Raw genomic sequence first — 18,506 nt, forward strand, 5'->3', positions numbered from 1 at the left:
TTACTTGTGACTCTCATCCTGCACTCACTTTATGCCGACCAATGAAGGTTCCTGCACCCAGCTGAATGCCCACTACCCTAGGAGCAAGAGGGGTCCCTTCCCCGATCCTAAGAACCAGGGGTGCCATCACAGCTCCTAGTAGACAGAAGAGTGCTATCCTCCATTCTAAAAGCCAAGTGATATCCCCTATTCTAGAAGCCATGGGAGTGCCATCCCCGAGCCTAAGAGCCAGGGAGCTGCCTCCCCCTCCTCCTAAAAGCCAGCAGGTTGCCACCTCTGATCCTATGAGCTGTGGGGGTGTGTGCCATTCCGGAACCCAGGAGCCACGGGATGCCAGACCCGATCCTAGGGGCCAGAAGAGTGCCATCCCCGAACACAGGAGCCAGAGGCGGGCCAGACCCGATCCTATAGCTAGGGGGTGTGTGCCATCCCTGAACCTAGGAGCCAGCGGGGTGCCAGCCTGAGCTCCTGGCACTGACATCTTTCTGCTTGCTCTCTCAGACTGATACTCAGAGGAAGAAGCATTTTCTATATTAAACCCTCCTCCCCTCCCCGTTTTTGTGTGCACAATAGGCTCCATGCCTAATTGTGCCGGGAGGGCGTCAGTGGAGATGCCATAGAGCGACTCACCTGTTCAGTCAGTGGATGAATCGCTACGACTTGAGATCGCTGCTATTCATCGGCGGGCAGGTGGCAGATGACAGCGATGGGCATGGGATCGGAGCATGCCTAGCCGGGGAGGGCTCCAGCAATGGAGCTATGGGGGATCGTTGGCTGCTCCCTGGTGGTGCTGATGATCGTGGCTGCGCTGCTGTCCAACGGCGTGGTGCTGATCTGCTTCCTGAGCTGCTCTGACATCCGCGGCCAGGTCCCGGGCTTGTTCACACTCAACCTGACCCTCTGCAACCTGCTGCTCACTGTCATCAACATGCCACTGACCCTGGTTGGGGTCGCCCGTGGCCACCATCCCGGGGGCGAGGGTCTGTGCAGGGCTGTGGGCTTCTTGGAAACTTTCCTGACCAGTAACTCCATGCTGAGCATGGCCGCCCTGAGCATTGACCGCTGGGTGGCCGTGGTTTTCCCTCTAAACTATCACTCTAAGATGAGGTACCAGGATGCTGCCCTCATCCTCCTCTACTGCTGGATCCACTCCCTGTCCTTCCCCACCGTGGCCCTGTGCCTCTCCTGGGTGGGCTTCCACCAGGTGTATGGTTCCTGCACCCTCTACAACAAAGAACCCGAGGAAAGAGACTCCTTCATGGCTTTCATTGTGCTTTTCCACCTGCTCAGCTACCTGCTGTCCTTCCTGGTACTGTGTGTCACCTACCTGCAGGTGCTGAAGGTAGCCCGTTCCCATTGCAGGAGGATTGATGTGATCACAATGCAGACTCTGGTGCTCTTGGTGGACCTGCACCCCAGGTATTATGTGTTGGAGCTCCCTTCCATCCTGGTAACATTGAAGCTGCAGAGTTTACAGCACTGGGGAAAGGGGGGTACATTGACAGATAACAGTCTAATATATAATGCTGTCCATTCTCATATTGGTCCGATCATTTCATGATTGATTAGATTAGGTAGAGATATTGGTATTCAGAATAAACTAACTTGGGTGCAGATCATGTAGCATGAACATAGGGATTCACAGAAGTAGCATTCAGTTGCATTTAGCTTTAATGTTCTCCAAATCTCTCCACTTCACTGTCAGTGAGCATTTAAGTGTATCTGAACCCAAAACCTAAAAACAAAAATGTAATTTATTGCAGATTACCAGTCCTTAGATGGGATGGCTTCATTATTTCCTTTTTAGGCTAAGAACATTTCAGCAAGTACAGAAAATACCTGTTGATCTTGCCAGAAATGCCATGTCCTTTTATTTCCTGATTTCCTGATAGCTGAAAAGACAGCAAAAACAATGTTATATTACTGGTCCCATCAATCCTCCATATACAAAGCCATACATGTTTGATGTTCAGCTTGTGGTTTAACAATCATGGCTGCCGCCATAGATAATCATGGAGAAGTGAGTGTTGGCACAAAAGTGACAAGAAGTGTGTTATTCCCATTAAAATAAAGGGGGGAATCTAATGAGTTTTGGCAACGAGATGTAGATGAGCGTCTTTCATCCTACTTATGATTTTATGTCCTGACTTCCGGTTACTCGATCATTAGCTGATAAGGGACTCTCAAAAGGAAGATATAGCTCTGGAAGGCGTCAATGTATAGAGGATAAAGATCTCTGCACGAACTCCCTACCCTCTTCCCTCTTCCCCTCCTTTTTCTTTTTTTTTTTTTTTTCTTTTTTCTTTCTTTTCTTTCTTTTTTTTTTTTTCCTTTCTTTATATTGTGAGTTTGTGAACCCTCCCTGTTTCGTTGTTTGTTGGACCACACATACCATAGGCTCTTGTATCTGGTAACAATATGGAGACAGGAAGGATGTAATAAATTAATTGAAGAAAAAATTATAGCAATATGAGTATGTCATATAAGCGATGTTAACACCCGAAGTGTACGGGACGGTTCAATAATTGTGTAAATGTCTATCAATTTATAATAATAAAAATTAAATATTTTAAAAAAAAAATAAAGGGGGGAAAAGCTTAAAAAATAAGAATGAATGCAGCCACCACATCCGAGGACTAGAAATCTGCAATATATGATATTTTATTCTTTGGTTTAGATACAGTTCAAAAGCAATGTCTTAATGCTTACTTCTGCAAATTCACGAGAGAGCCTCATCTCTACATTCATAAATCTACCAATTATTGATTGGATGGGTTAGAAAGTTCCGATGGTATCAGGAGGAATCATTAAATTCAGGAATAATCACATTTTCGATTTCTGCTCACTTTTTTCAATCAAAGTTTCACATTGAAGGTGATTGGATTGATGCAGGTAAACTTACTGCTTTGTGTTGCATAGAACGATCATCTCAGATATCCAGCTGACTGAGCCTGGGTTCACGTGTATTGCAGTGCATTGTGTCCAAAGACCTGTAGCACTCCTTACCGGAACTCCCAAGTGTATGTAGAGGGTGCTCGCAGTTACTGCGGATGGCGCCGCATTCAGTATAATCAAGTGTAGGAACGTCACCAGCACACCAACACGACAACGACTCAAACGTCAGTAAGAATCCATTTATTGATGTCAATCATTACTATCGGTAGTAATGAGGTAAGGTGTGGTGTAAGCAAGGTAAACATCAGTAAGAATCCATTTATTGATGTCAATCATTACTATCAGGGTAGTAATGAGGTAAGGTGTGGTGTAAGCAAGGTAAGGTGTGCAACAATGCGCTGCAATCAAGTGTAGGAACGTCACCAGCACGACAACGACTCAAACGTCAGTAAGAATCCATTTATTGATGTCAATCATTACTATCAGTACCTTGCCTTGCTTAGTGTTAGATCTGGCTACTGCATTTATACTGCCTCAAAAGAAGCGCATGACCCATTTTTATAAATGGCATTGCACCACAAGGTATGGTAATAAGTTTGCTATGCATTGTAGTGTGATGGATAGGTGCTTTGAACGATGTGAGAACGCGTGTTCCAGCATCGCATACATGTGAACAGGGGCTCAATCTATTATATCGAACAGTCGGCCACATTACAAAGGACTGCAAGAATGGTCAGCATAATGGTGGAGCAGACTAGGTTTTTGCCTATGGAAACAGGCTTGTGGATAGTCATAAGATGTTTCATCACAATTGTTGCTTGCATTGTGCAGCCCACACACAGAACTACAAACAAGCGCTCGATCAAAGGTTTGATTGTTTCAAACAACCTTATACTCAAAAACAATTGTTTGACACACCAAAGAAAAACATTGGTCAAACCTGATTGGATTTTCCATCCTGATCAATCATGACTTTTTGATGAAAAAGATCAACAAATGTAGATCACAGCAGTCATTTATCTGTATGATATGTTGCGCTCATCTAAACACTATGTTGAATGATTGTTGTGTGTTGTCATGTGTATGTCTAGTATCAAAGTGTCTTAAGCACCCTGCTGTCTTTAGCATCTACTTACTTTATGGTTATTAGAAGGAAATGATCTGTGATGAGGACCTGTCATCTCTGACTGTCTACACAATTGTATGTACAAAGCCGCGACAACCAATCAGCAGTCATCCGAAGGCTGACATCCGGCTGCTGTAAATGGTTTCACATCACAACTCCTATTAGTAAAGTTCGAACATTCAATAAGCTGGTGTGGAGAGAAGCGTAATGTGCTGGTAAATAATAGCAGACAATCACATTTTGCTTTTCCCTAGTCAGGCCAGTGAAATATTTGGTGATTGGTTGCTCTGGGTTGTTATGCAAAACTACTCCGGGAATGAGTGATGCCCATGGTAACCTATCCAAACTTACCCAGTTATCAAATAGCTGCTAAATCCTGGCTATTGACAGCACACCTTTCCTTTCCTTTAGGATTCAATCATTGTGTCATTTCAAGTACTGATTTTTATTTTTTTTATTTATTTTAATTAATTAATTTTTATTTCATGTATTTAGTTTTATTTATGTATTCAGTTTTTTGTGTATTTATTTTTATATTATGTATTTATTTATATATTTATTTATTTAAACGTTCCTGCCCACAGCTGCACCTAATCAAGGGACGGGTTGCAGTGATGTCACTGACCTTATATAACCACATGACTATATTTGGTCAATGATTTTTACCTAGTATGGCCATGTCTCCATATAAGGTCATTGACATCAGCACACGTATCTCGCCCCTTCGTTGGTGTTCAGCTGAGGGGTGGGGAATGCCCCAGCCCACAGCTGGTTAGACAGGTGGCCTGAGGGCACTTGTGGGGTTAGGGGAGCTCAGTTTCAGACCGGATACAGTCCCAACCTGAGCTCACACCTATTGAGGAATATATTTGAATGTACGTTTTTTTTATGTCTTGAGTGCAGCTTTAGAGTAATTTCAAGACATGGTCATGAGGTATACATCATTATATGTGATGCCGTATTTTTTAGGTGTGAAGTTGAATGAACACATGACTATGAAGGCTTCCTGAGGCTGACATGGAGTACAGTATTTAGATCCTAGCTGGATGGACTTTGCAAAACAGATGTATTAATGATAGAACGGATGGCTGGATTACATTGCTTGGCACTGACTTGGCTGTTATATCAGGTCATAAGGACATGGACCAATTGTATCAGCAGATGTCAATCCAGACAAATGCGTATTCCTGTGCGGGGGGAAAAACAAACCATAAAACACTGTTTCTGAGTTGATTTCTGTTTTGCTCATTTATCTTTTTAAAGAGAATCTATAATGTATTTTCAGCAAGTGCACAGTTTATGCTATTAGTGTTTATTTGAATTTACTTCCTCCTGCTGTTCCGTATTTTACATACTGTATGCCATGGAGTGTTACTTTTTTATTAGTTTTAAGTAGAAACTGGAAGGGTAAGAACTAGGGATGCACCGATACCAGTTCCGATACTAGTGCCGATACTTGGCATATTCATGAGAACTACCAGGGTTGCAGCGGTTGCAGCTGGGACCTGGCTCTGGCACTCCACCACCGTCCTGAAATCATTAGTCTGTATTGTTTTAGAAAAACTGTCACATGACAGAAGCATAAATGTATCAGTACTTGTACTTGCAAAAATGGTATCGGTGCGTCCCTTTTATATATGTTTATAAAAACTAAATCGTACATTAAAACAGAGATGTACAAATCCCAGGAGCTCCGTTTGCTCCTTACAAATGACAGCTGCCTCCCAACTTTTCAATTTTTCTCTAGTCTAGTCTTGGAGCTGGAAAAGTATCTGTACTTGTACCGAGTATGGTACTTGGTATCGGTGCATCCCTAGTTAGAACCCCTGTTGGGGATTTATTTCTGTCTCTGTTGGGAGATTTCCTCTCATATCCTGTCAGGGAAGGAAGTGATGGCCTATATAATACCAATGGGGACAAAAGCATATTTTTAGCTGCGAGGTGAAGAGTTTAAATTTCAAAATGTTTTGTTTTTTTTGCTGTCTGTTTCTTTTTGTCCTGGTGACACCTATACGCTCTATTTCATATATGGACATTCTCGGGGATAGGAAGTGAGGGAAAGTCTCTCCAATCAGGTCACAGACAGAAGTAAAAACCTCACAGAAATTTTAACATTTTTAAAATTACCATCCCCAGATCTGCTTGGTGGAGGCTCAAGACAGCCCTGCATACTATGCATATAGAACTTTGCCCTGTTTTAGTGAATAAGTCCAGAAATTCACAGAGCCCCCACACTCTCTTTAATGGTAACATGCATGTGCATACTCACGGGCTTTTCTCTAAAGATTGCTCAGTATTAGGAATGTGCATGCAATCTACATCTATGGCCAGCTAATGTGCAGCTGCATCCTCGGCATGCCTTATTGTTTGCATTTCAGGACTTCTTTGCAAACAGTATTGTTTTATTCAGTATGCCGCAAAAGCTGAGCTTTGTCCCTTTATTCTGTGTACCACAGTGTGAGGCAGAGATGTCTGGAGGAGCAGAAGAGGAGAAGGCAAAGAGCCACCAAGAAAATCATCACATTTATTGGAACGTTTCTGCTTTGTTTTACTCCATATGTAGTCACCAGGTAAGTGACAAGCCTGAATTAGCCTTCTTATTCGTTCATTATAGTTCATACACAATGTGACTATATTTGTATATATTAAAGCAGATCTATGGCCTCCTATTAAAACAAGATATGAGCTGCAGCACTTACAGGGCATTTGCAATTAGAGTTTTCACGTAGTTCCCCTGCAATGTCCCACAGATAGCTGACAGTGAAATGAACCAAATGCAGATTCCTGTGATGGGGTGGCACTTCTGCTTCTGAATTCAGAGCAGAGTTGTCTTCTTCGTGTGCGCTGTTTATGCTTGTACTATATTGGAAGAAGAGAAAGTTGTAAGTAGCATCGTCACTGATGATTTGCAAGCCTGTAGCACTGACTCTGCTGCTGAAACCCTGAGTTGCTGGAAGGAGTGTGCAGGCAGCACACTCCTTCCAGCAACTCCGGGGCCATCAACAACCATTCCTTTATGCTGTATGGAGCAACACTCCTGTGCGAATTAGGGCTTTAGCTTGCTTTTCTTGGATCCAGTGTTTGCCTGACACCAGGGGCACAATCTGCATGGAGTGTTTGTGTTATACTTTCATTTGCCTTGCTGGGCTCCTGTACTCTCTTGGAACCAGGAACATAATTTGCATGGAGTATGCATCTTCAGCCTGATGCTTTGGTTTCCTTCTACACTCTAAGACATACCTAGGATGATCAGCTGGATTCTGTGAGTGTGCTTAAATGACTCTGGTAGGGGCATTAGACTGTATTTTCCTTAAGGCAAAGACCAGTGTAGGTTCAGTATACACTGGAAAGCACAGCAGTATATTGCTGCCATATTAACATATTAAACTGAATAATTGGTGATTTTCTGTGATGCTTTCCGATTTTAAAGATTTTCCAACCTGTCCAACTCTATCTTTCATTTGGTTTGTGGTTCTCTAAGGAAGTATTGTGTACAATGAGCTCAGAAACACCATGTCCAGACCATGTTCCTCTTTAGTCGACTAGTGCCCTAGTAACCAATGATGTCAGGGGTGTTCCTCCTCTGCAGTCATTGGTTGCTAGGACCACTAGGCTTGGTTCAGTCCCAATTTCTCATGTGGCCCCTTGAGAAAATGAATTACCCACCCCTGCCATAGACTAAGCAAAGTATTTTCATGTCACCCTTAAGACCACTGTAGAACCATATCTGATGGTGATTCTCATGGAGATTTATTTTCTTAAAAAATATATATATTCACTCTATTTCTTGGGTCTCAACGTACCACTTTTCCCAAAGTATGACGCACACTGCCACTTGTGCATCCTCCTCTAAGAGTTATATAAAATGTTTTCCTTTTATTTACATATCTAATGGTGAGTTTACAGATGGAGGTCTATTTGTTAGCACACTTCTCAGGCTCACATGCAACTGAGCTAAACATGCTTCTCCAGGAATGCTGGGAGCCTGTTTACCCAATTATCAGAAAGGTTTATAGCTTTTCTGGGTCTCGTTATGTATCTGTTATTTCAAGCAGGTCTACAAATGGCCTGAGGATCCCATTCAGTGGTGGAGGATGGATGACGAAGCTCAGTTCCTGAAAGTGGTGTCATTTCTGTAACAGAATGGCATCAAGACGTTGACCAATGTCAGCCCCCAGCAGTGGATGGGAGCCTCAGCTGTGGTAGATGACAGCCATCCACCCAGATCCCCTTCAGTGACAGAAAAGTTACTATATCTCAGGAAGTTCACTAATCATGCCTGTATTTTATCTTTACACTAGAGACCTGTGCTAAGTAAGAGCATTCCTCCATGTTCATTCCCAATCACCATTGTTTGCCCTAGAAAACTAATTATGCGTGCCTCGCTTATGTATGCTGAGAGCTGTCTGCATAGTACATTTAGGGCTCATGTGTTATCAGTATGAGGTGCAGACACTGTTTGCAAGTTTGCAAATTTAGTTTGGCTGTTAAATCATTAACAATATTCTGAAACTTGTTCCTCTTATTTTCAGTAGCTGCAGTTTATAAAAAAAAAAAAAAACTGTTGTTGGACATTTATTTAGATGAATATAATAAATAATAGTGACATGCTTTCCTTTGAGGTGTATGTAAACCCAAACAATACACTTCTCTTACACTGCACAATACACTGCTACCTTTTGGTCTGTTAAATATACCATTGGAATTGTGTATCTGTTTGTTAAGACCATGGAAATACCACGCTGATCACATCAGAAATTACTGTCCTGTGCATACTTCCTGTGTTATCTCAAGGAGGATAATTAGCCCTCCTAGTTCTAATCCTGGAACTACAGAATAATTAGTGTGTGTGTTGTAGAGATGGGTGGTATGTAAGGGTTTGAGTAGTTTAGTGAAAGAAAACCGTGCAGGGCTGACACCACTCAGTACACAAAAATCCTGTATGTTGACAGCCATCAAAAGGATTTAGGAGCTGAGTGCATTTCTGACGGGTCACACATATGTTTAATACTGTGCAGAGTCTTTAAAGGGATAAATTATGGGGAAATTGGTATTTATTGCAAAGGGGTACTGCATGTTTTTTTTTATTATTATGATTGTTTTGCCCTGATATTCACTTTAATAGTAGAAGGTTTGTTGTGTCCTAGCAGTATAACATCCTGATTATGTAAGCTGCATTTACTGCCATGGAAGGGGAAGTTTTTATGACCTGGCATTCAATCAGTGTATTAAAACCTACATATTTAACTCATTTAACCAAGATTTTTGTGATGTTTGGCCCAAGCCACAGTACACATTCAGACAAACAAGTAACTAGGTGGTATTGACATCACTGTAGCAGGTATGTTGGATCCTGAGCAAGTATACATGTGCTTCCCATCAGTTTATTAAATATTTGGGACACCACCGTTAACTTATCCTTGGGCTGCATTCTTAGTAATACTTGTATATGAAGATATTGTTTGCCTGTGTGTAGTGCTCACATGTACAAATTTCTACGAATGTGACAAACAAACTGTTTTTTACTTTACAGGCTGGTCGAGATTTCCTCCGCTACCACCATAAGTCCTCAGTGGGGCATCATAAGTCGATATTTGGCCTACAGTAAGGCTTTGTCGGATCCATTTGTGTATTGCTTATTACGGAACCAGTATAAGAGCTGCTGTCGAGACATAGTCAACAAACTTTTGAAACGCAGCTCTGGCAATTCCTCTGCTGGAAGGGTCAACTCTTATGTGGGACATTTGGTGCCAGCCACCTCCGAATAAATAACCTCATGGAACTACAAAAATCCTCTTTGCCAGGCAGGCACATGTCCAGTTCCTGACAAAAATGAGAACTACTGTAAATGGGATATAATCTCTCTTTCATGTTTCTGTAATTTATTGCCTTAATTTATTTTTTAAAAGTGTGTGCTCCTTTAGGAAAAGGACCTCTCTGTGGAATATCAGTCTCAGACCCCTGACCTGTTTTCAGACCACCATAGAATAATGTCCCAGACTCGTATACCAGGATATACAGAACACAAGCACTGATCAATAATACAGATCTGCCTACTGGTACAAATTCCATTCATTTATGGATCTGTCTCTGCAGGTACTGTCTACTACTTTACTCAGAACCTTTGATGACTCTGATAATGTTGCCTGTTGACAATCGTATATGTGAGTAAAGGTCACCATTTGCTCAAAATATGTATCTTGTGGAGTTTGATATTAAATGGACTTAAAATTGTTTCTCTTACTAGACTAAATCATATTCCAATGCCTAACTTATACAAAAGGAGTAAACAGCATATTGCAGAGGAAAATATGGTGGGTCTATGTTAGATTGGATTATAGTGAAAAATGGTCATCTTGATGCAGAACATGACCCACATCTCCCTCTGTTAAGCAGTCTCTGGACTGCTTATTACAATACTGAGTATTTATAGAAAAGTATACTTAGGGGTCTATTTTTATAAGCAATTTGCAGAGCCGTTCCCCTTGCAAATCTCTGTGAGAATTAATTCTGTGCGAATAAAGGCAAAAATGCAAGTTCTTAGTATATTTTCTTTCCAAGCACAATGTAATGTATTACCACATTATGGCCACTGGATGGTGCTGTGGAGCACAGGAAATAAGTATTTATAAGTATTTACTTCCTGTGCTTCTCAGCTCCATCTAGTGGCCATAATGCAGTATTGCAGTACATTATATTCAACCTGAAAAGAAACTATACTTAGAAAGTTTGTGTTTGTCACTACAGTAAATCCCCCATTATTCAAGTAACCGCCACTCTCAAGCAACCGGTAACAAAAACAAGGACAGATATGTCCTCGATTTTCTTTGCGGTTGCTTGTCAGACATCTAATTGTAAATTATTTGTTTACATGTTGCTGCCAGCCAGCAACCAGATTCCGCGGACTGCAGCAGAATGTAAACAAGGGGGAGCAAAAGCAAGCCTGCTATTGTATTTTTTAGATTACAATGCCCAGAACTTTCTCCCTCAGGTCCGCTCCTCTGCTCAGTGGGTGGGTGCAATAGCCAGCCTGCTATTGACCATTGCAATCTGAAATAGCCAATAGCAGGCTGGTTATTGCACCCGCCCACTGACCAGAGGAGCGGACCTGAGAGTGAACTTTCTATTAACTCTATTAACTCTACTCTAGTAACTCTAGTTACTATTAACTCTCAAGCAATCAGAAACTTCAGTTATCCGGCATCTACTGATCCCTGTGTGCCAGGGAGTTTACTGTATTTGCACAGAATGAACTGTCACAAAGCTTCACAGGGTGAATGGCTCTGTGAAATGATAATAAATAGACCCCTTATTCTTTGATCCAATTCTTACTTTAGAGGCAACATTAATTTAATAAAATAAGAATAATTTATGGAGCAGTTTATTGCTCCCCCTGTAGGTAGGACCTTATATTCATTTTGGGACACATCATTAGATATAAAACACGTTCTTTTTGTTTAGTTTGACAAAAATGGTGTCTCTGAAACTTTGTGCATTGCCCCTTATAGCCCAGTGTGCCTCTTGCCTACACATAATACTAGGGGTGGCTGTTTTTTTATGTTAACCAGTATTGATGAGAATACAGTCCTTCATGTACAAATATTATCAGTGTGATGCTGAAAACAGCAATACGCCATTACACCTGTTTATATAGTAACACATCAGCCAGTTAGAAAAGGTTCTTCAGTAGCCCATCAGCTGTAAGCTGTAGTGCAATGTGTTGTTAGAGGTAACTGCACGTCATTGCTATTTGCAGTGAATAATAAAACCACAAGTCATGTGCTTCAGTGATATCACTGGTTCCTAGCTGTTTAACAAGCCATGGTTTACATCTTCCCAGATGAGCCTATGAGGTCATATGCTAGCACACTGATGCTACTGTTCTTTCAATAATCCTAATAAAATGAGAGAGAGAATGGATGCATAATGTTCTAAAGTTCTTGCTCTTGACCCAAGATATTTGCTTTTACTTACCTGGAAATGTGAAAAGTAACAGAATCGAATGGCCCTATGGCTATGGTCAGTCTCACCCCCAATTATATATTAGTGCTGCACTAGAGGGCAAATTCACTGCGGTCATTATCTACATGGCCCTCAAATATATGGTAGTCGGCATAAAATAATCTGTCCTCATTATGATCAGGAATGCAGAACGAGCCAAAAACAGTTTAGAGTTCATTTGCATCGAGGATCATACAGGTCCAATTCAGTCAGATGCCAAATTTTGGATCCCCCTTGGTCAAATGACATGTTTCCTCCATATTCTAAGTCAAAAGAAGTTAATAACACACATTTTGCAAGTTATCAAGTTAAAAAAAATCTGCATATACATATACACATAATACACATTTTTCATTTGCTGAATATAATTGACTAAAAAAATTAAATTTGAAAAAAGATAAAATTTAAAGTTCACTGTCTTCAAAATTTGTGTCACTGTCTGTAGGGGTTCACGTTGCAGCAGAGTCTCTGCTGTTTGGCACCTGGGTCCCAACATTGATTCCGATTCATCTGTGCAAGCACTTCAGAATTCCCCAGAAACGCCAGACACTCTTCTAGTCCCCCTGCTGTTTTTTAGAACGAAGTGCTGGCTCACACGTTCTCAGACCTCTGTGAGTATCAGTTCCCAGTCTCCTGTGCCTGAGTCCTCCTGTTCCAGTTCTGATACTTGTTAACAACCTCTGTCTATTTCTCCATGATCCTTTCTACTGCCTGCCCTGATCTTTTGCCTGTTTTTCGATGATCCTTTCTATTCGACTGCCCTGGCCTATTTGATAATGACCTTCCCTGCCAAGTTGTAGCTAGCTTAGTTTCTGACTGCTGTCAGCTGTTGCCACTGAGTGTAAACAAGAGTGACAACCTAGGAGCCAGCTACAGCAAAGCTGGTCATCCCCTGTGGGCTGGTCTAGTGAACACCACGTGGTTCCCTGTGCCCTTTTTTGTTTTAGTGTTCAATAGAGTGGTGAAGGTTTAGAACCCCTGTGTCCCTCTGAGGGGGGTTCTACCCTCTCTGTTTGTCCCAGTGACCATTGTCACTGGGACTGAAAGTGAGGGAAAATCCAAAATGCTGAGTTATTGCCAGAACAGGTAAAATGGGAAATCAGTGATAATGACTACTGTATGTCTACAAGGTGAGATGTGAAGGGAAATCTCCCCGATTAGACACAGACAGTAAGAAGAAAAAAAGCCCTGGCAGGGGTTTAACTTTTTCTAGTATCCAAGTTGTGTCTTTAGATATACTTTAACCCTTGTGATTAGCACATCCATGGACATTAAAATAATGGCTTTATGTCTAAAAGTTCCTCTTGGCATAAAGCTGGGTGGATGTCCCTCGCATGGCACTAGCGCCCCTAGATGGTCTTATATACATGAAGCCCTAAGTGCTTCTTGATCTGAGTGAAAATGTCCAAATTGAATGACTACCTTGTGTCTGTGGCACCCTCAGAAAGCTCTGGTTGACCATTCTCTTGTGAATATGGTAGGTCGAGGATGTTGTCCATGTCCAATCACTGTTAATCCCCTGCAGATGAACTGACTCTGTGGCTGTCATACTGCAATATGTCTGATTAAAACATCTGACCAAGCTTTCTAATAAGGAATAAATCACACGCATGACTCTACCTGTAAATTTTGGGTTGAGCTATTGGTATTTAGAAATAGACTGTATGCAGACTGTAAGTGAAACCTAACTAATTATTGCTAAATATTAATATGCAGGATTCCATATTTCCTGATAAAAAAGGATTTTAAATTGTATTTGTTTAGCCCTGACCACAATAAGTCAGCATGTAAATAAACACTACACATTCCAAATATGAAAAACGGAGATTCATGACCACAGTCCGTGAATAAAGTAAAGCAGAATAGAAGTTGGATAGTCCAATCATTTAAAATGACCTCCAACTTACCCATGGTACACTTCAAAAACAAAAGACTAAGGTTTCCAAATAGCTTCACCATCCCCAGACCTGGAATGTTATTGAAAATCTTTAGCTTCATCTCAAACCTGAAGTGCACACAAGACAACTTGACAATATTTCTGAACTAGAAGCTTTTGTCATGTAAGAATGGGAATACATTCCTAAAAAAAGAACAGAAATATTGAACTGGCTACAAGAAATGTTTATAATCTGTATTTCTACCAAAGTGTGTTTGTTTTTTCTGGTTGGCGGTTGGTTACTAGGCAATGGAAGTCAGGGTGCAAAAACTATAGCTTATTTTTTTGTCCATTTCATTAAAATTTGTAGAAAGATTTTTAGGTTTGTTCCTTACAGAAATAGTTTTATCTTCTTTTCACTGAGCAAATCGTCAAAACATGTATTGTGGCCAGTGGTACCTAAAGTTTCTGCAAAAGATTGTGCTTAATTGCAGCAGTAAATGGAGATCCCATTTGTACATAGTGTAAAAAACAGGCTGCATGTTGACAACAGTAAGGAAAATGAAGCTGAATCCTTAGAATGGCTCAGTATTTGCAGGCATTGAACAACTATTGCTTGTTACTTGTGGTGCACTAACACCCAGGGGAGCTGCTGGTGTATGATGGGCTCTCCTGCCGCTCCCATTGGTGACCCCCTCTATAGCTGGACCCCAAAAAAACAACCCACCAATGGCAACAATTTAAGCTTTAGTTACTTTAGTTTTTCTGGTAGTTATTTGCTCAAATATCTTGTGGAGAGAGGATAAGGGTTCAGAATAGGTAAACCTAGCAAAATGTCCCAGTCCTTCCTATGTCTTCAACAAAAAAAGGCTGGCGGCTCTAAATTCTCCAGTAGCAGCATCGCAGAAAGAACAAAGTTGTTGCCGGGGTAATGGAGACTCAATGCAACGCCCATGTGGTAGCAGTTATCCCCAGGCTCTCCAGGACACTTCCCAGCATAGCATACTCCTCTGAAGATTCTCCACACAAGCAGATATCTACTGTATCTGATTCTCCAGGCCCTAGTACAGACCAGATCACATTCCTTAGGCTCTGATTCAGGCAAAGACCTTTCTCTACAGTGACATCCTATCGAAACAGCAGCTTTGGAAAGAAGGGCCCTCAAGAAAGTTGCTTTAAATATTTATCCTCTCCTCTTATCTCATTTCACTGGCATTAAAACCCGACAATATTGGGCAAAGCAAATAAATAATTATAACTAATACATTGTTATTTCTCACACTAACTACTGGAGACAAGTCATCAGCAGCAGACATAATCCGTGTCCTAAGCTTAGGAGAAACCCAATAAACTCAAAGTTTAGGCTCACTACAGCCTAGCTGCAAAGACACTAAATATAGGTGGAACACTCCAGTTTAAGGGAGGGACACTACTTTTGTAACACTCGAGTATGGTAAGTAGCAGTTGTGAGAGTTATTAGGATTTGCTTTTGCACACACAAATTTTCCATCTTGGTGGAAGATACCAAAAATGAATTAGTGATACCCTTTACGAATCACCCCTTTACAAACCAAGTGTCACATTAAGATATCTGTTGAATTGGGAGGGGAAAGTGTTACACTGGTAGCAGAGCTGTGTAATCTGCTCAATGGTGGGTTTATTGTCTTTCACAGTGAAAACTCAGTTCACATACTGGCTGACTGTGCATGTATTTTGCTCATGTAAAAACCCTTGGCAAAAAAGCCTGGCATGGTTAAAAAGATTTGCGAATGTCTTGTTTATTATCTTACCTTTTCTTTGTAAATGCTTCTTTTGTATGCTTTTATTATTTTTTTCCTTTTTCCTTCCATATTGTTGTCATGTAGGTAGAAATTTTTACTGAAGATTCTTTCCTTCTCCGGTTTAAGTACTAAAAACGTGTTTTTATTGCTCTTGTGTCCCTGACAGATTTCCCCTCACTTTCTACCCCAAGGACAAAGTCACAGGGATGGGAAGTTTGGAAAAAAGTCTTCAATAGGGACACAAGCAGCAAGAACTTAAAATGTTTACGCTAGAGATCCACTTGAGGCAAATTTGTAAAGCCAAAATTAAGATAATATTTTCCAATTAATGGATGGTTATCAAGACATGGAAGGGAATTTATCAAAACTGGAGCAGACTTGCATGTCAACCAATCAGCTTCTCTGTCTCATTTTCCAATCTTACCTGAGCAAACTGATGAGAGATGCTGATTGGTTGCCATGGGCAACTGCTCCAAATTATCTCTGCTCCAGTTTTGATAAATTTACCCCATGGTCTTTAAACTGAGCTGACACGCATCAGCTGAAAGTTAAATATTAGGCTTGCTTTTCAGGCTATCTTGCTAATATGTTAATTTTTAGATTTAGTGTAGCTTAAGTACAGCAGTACAACCCCAATCTGACTAATTCAACTTGAACAAAAATACTTTTTTAGGTAGTTTTGGCTGCAACACAATTTTTTTTTATCCAGCAGTAACAGACCTGATATATGAATGTTTACTCCTGGACAAAAAAGTTTAAGGCCTCAATTTCATCCAAACTGGCCACTGGCATAACTGTTGAATAGTATCATTTGTGAGCTTCATTGTGTGAAGCACCACACTTCATTGTCTTAAAAGTATAATAAAATGTTAGAGTGCACAAAAAAACTTAAAAACCAAAACCCAATGTTCTCACGGACTTCTCAGTATCCCCATTATTCCCAAAATATTGAAAATATAGACTTTATGGGTCTCTTCCTGGTCTCTCCCTCTACATTATTAGAGGGAGAGAGCAGGCAGGTTTTATTTTGTAATAAAATAAATATTGGAGTAAATTATTTGAGAGACAAATGCCACAAATATTATTCAGTAGCTGGACAATAGCTAAGAAGCTTGGTTTTGCCGCAATATAAGAGGGAGAGCCAAGACAGGTTTTATATAAAATAAACATTAGGTTGTATTATTTAAGAGACAAGAGCCACAAATATTGTTTAGTGACTGCACAGTATCTAAGTAGCTTGGTTAGACCCTAATATAATGGAGAGACAAGGCAAGTTTTATCTTAAAATAAACACTAGGGTGTATTATCTGAAAGACGGTAGCCACAAATATTGTTCAGTGGTTAGGCAGCCCACCACACGGTGGGCAGTACATAGAGAGCTGGTGGGTTGCGTGTTGGGCACCACTGGTCTAAAGCATCCTCACTCTACTAGAAAATGTGTATTTCTCAGCATGTTTGGCATTATGCCTTACTGTATACAGTTTTCTTAAGCAATTTATTTTTTAATCTGTTGGAACGTTTCTTGCCTGGAGAATCTGCCAGTAACAGCACTTTCTGTTTCAAGTTGACAACACTACAAGCCACTGCCTTGCAAATAGCAACTTTCAGGTCTGCAGGAGGCATGCACAGACCTGATAGGCAGCCCAGTCTCCAGCTAAAGGATTGTGCATGGCAGGATGACAACACTGACAACACTGCTACTGATTGCAGGAGAAACAGGAGTTGATATTACTGGCTGACATTGGCCAAGTCGTGATGTTACTGTTTAAAATTTGGTGGCCTTTTGAATGGAAAAGCTTGCACAGAGCCTACAGAATTGCAGGTGCTAAATACTTTGCCACCCTCTTTATTCTGTGCAGTCATATAACACAGTAGGGGTGGGAAGATGATAAGTGTACATATGTTACTTTACAAATCTCTAGGCAGGTATATCAAGTCTTGTATATGTGTGTGTTCAACATTGCCTTCAGTTTCCCCCTTACAGTTTCAAATGAAAATTAGTTTTGGAATCATAACCTGATGGCCTTAGAATCATATTTTCTCCAGGTTCTGTGTGGTTTGCATGTTATTCCTAATGTGCACATTTTCCACGTGGTAAGAATTAAATCTTCAAAGATACTGTCCCTTCAGGATAAATGGATGAGGTCAGCAGTTTTGGCTTCATGTATCTCAGGAAGTACCATGTGCTCTGTTAGGAAGGCTCAGCTGGTGATCTGTGTGATTGGTGAGGTCTGTTTAAAGAGATGCCATTGAAATGATGTACAAAGTCATACCAGAACTTCACATTCATAAGAAAAATGCACCTTTTTATCAGGATGCTGATGCTTTGGGAACCCGTTTTTGATTACCTGTTTGTAATGAAGTACGGAGCTTTCCATAAAATGCCTACTGTAGGCTCCTTGTTACCCCTCATATGCAGAAATCTTGCTATATATTTGCCAGTGTAACGGTTCCTACCCACTGTAGCAGCACAGTTGCAGTGTTTGCATTATAGTAATAGGAGCTCACAGACTGACTATCATCTCATTGACATGATATAAGGGTTAAAAATGAAGAAAATATTATAGATTCACAAGTATTTGCATTGACTGGACATCAAATATTAGGAAAGGTTTCTCTCAATCAGATGTTTTTTAGCTTGCAGGGTAATGCACATAGGAGTCTGTTGCTTCTGTTTGTAATTTTTTTTAATAAAAAAAGGAACAAAAACATGCTGGTCTTCATTTTTCTTAAATCTTTGTTCTCATTAACACTGGCATGTTTTCATTTTAAAAGTCTGCATGATGCAGTTTTTATCCTACTGGTATCTTTTTTTGGGGGGGGGGGA

At 40.8% G+C, this 18,506-nt stretch overlaps 1 protein-coding gene across 1 annotated transcript; it reads left to right on the plus strand.

Annotated features, from left to right (window-relative positions):
• Positions 1–668: 668 nt before the first annotated feature.
• GPR26 (G protein-coupled receptor 26) lies at positions 669–10,240 on the plus strand. The gene is made up of 3 exons (XM_018553685.1): positions 669–1,419; positions 6,478–6,591; positions 9,555–10,240. Exons 1-3 carry the CDS (start codon positions 752–754, stop codon positions 9,787–9,789), a joined length of 1,017 nt encoding a protein of 338 aa, XP_018409187.1. The 5' UTR covers positions 669–751; the 3' UTR covers positions 9,790–10,240.
• Positions 10,241–18,506: the final 8,266 nt, after the last annotated feature.

The sequence above is a fragment of the Nanorana parkeri genome, unplaced genomic scaffold (assembly GCF_000935625.1).
Source record: "Nanorana parkeri isolate BGI_ZX_2015 unplaced genomic scaffold, ASM93562v1 scaffold127, whole genome shotgun sequence".
Classification (NCBI taxonomy): domain Eukaryota; kingdom Metazoa; phylum Chordata; class Amphibia; order Anura; family Dicroglossidae; genus Nanorana; species Nanorana parkeri.

Coding starts and splice junctions, on each gene's coding strand:
- GPR26 (XM_018553685.1), top strand. CDS start 752: ATGGAGCTATGGGGGATCGTTGGCTGCTCCCTGGTGGTGCTGATGATC. Junction 1,420..6,477: donor TTGGTGGACCTGCACCCCAG/GTATTATGTGTT, acceptor TGTGTACCACAG/TGTGAGGCAGAGATGTCTGG. Junction 6,592..9,554: donor ACTCCATATGTAGTCACCAG/GTAAGTGACAAG, acceptor TTTACTTTACAG/GCTGGTCGAGATTTCCTCCG.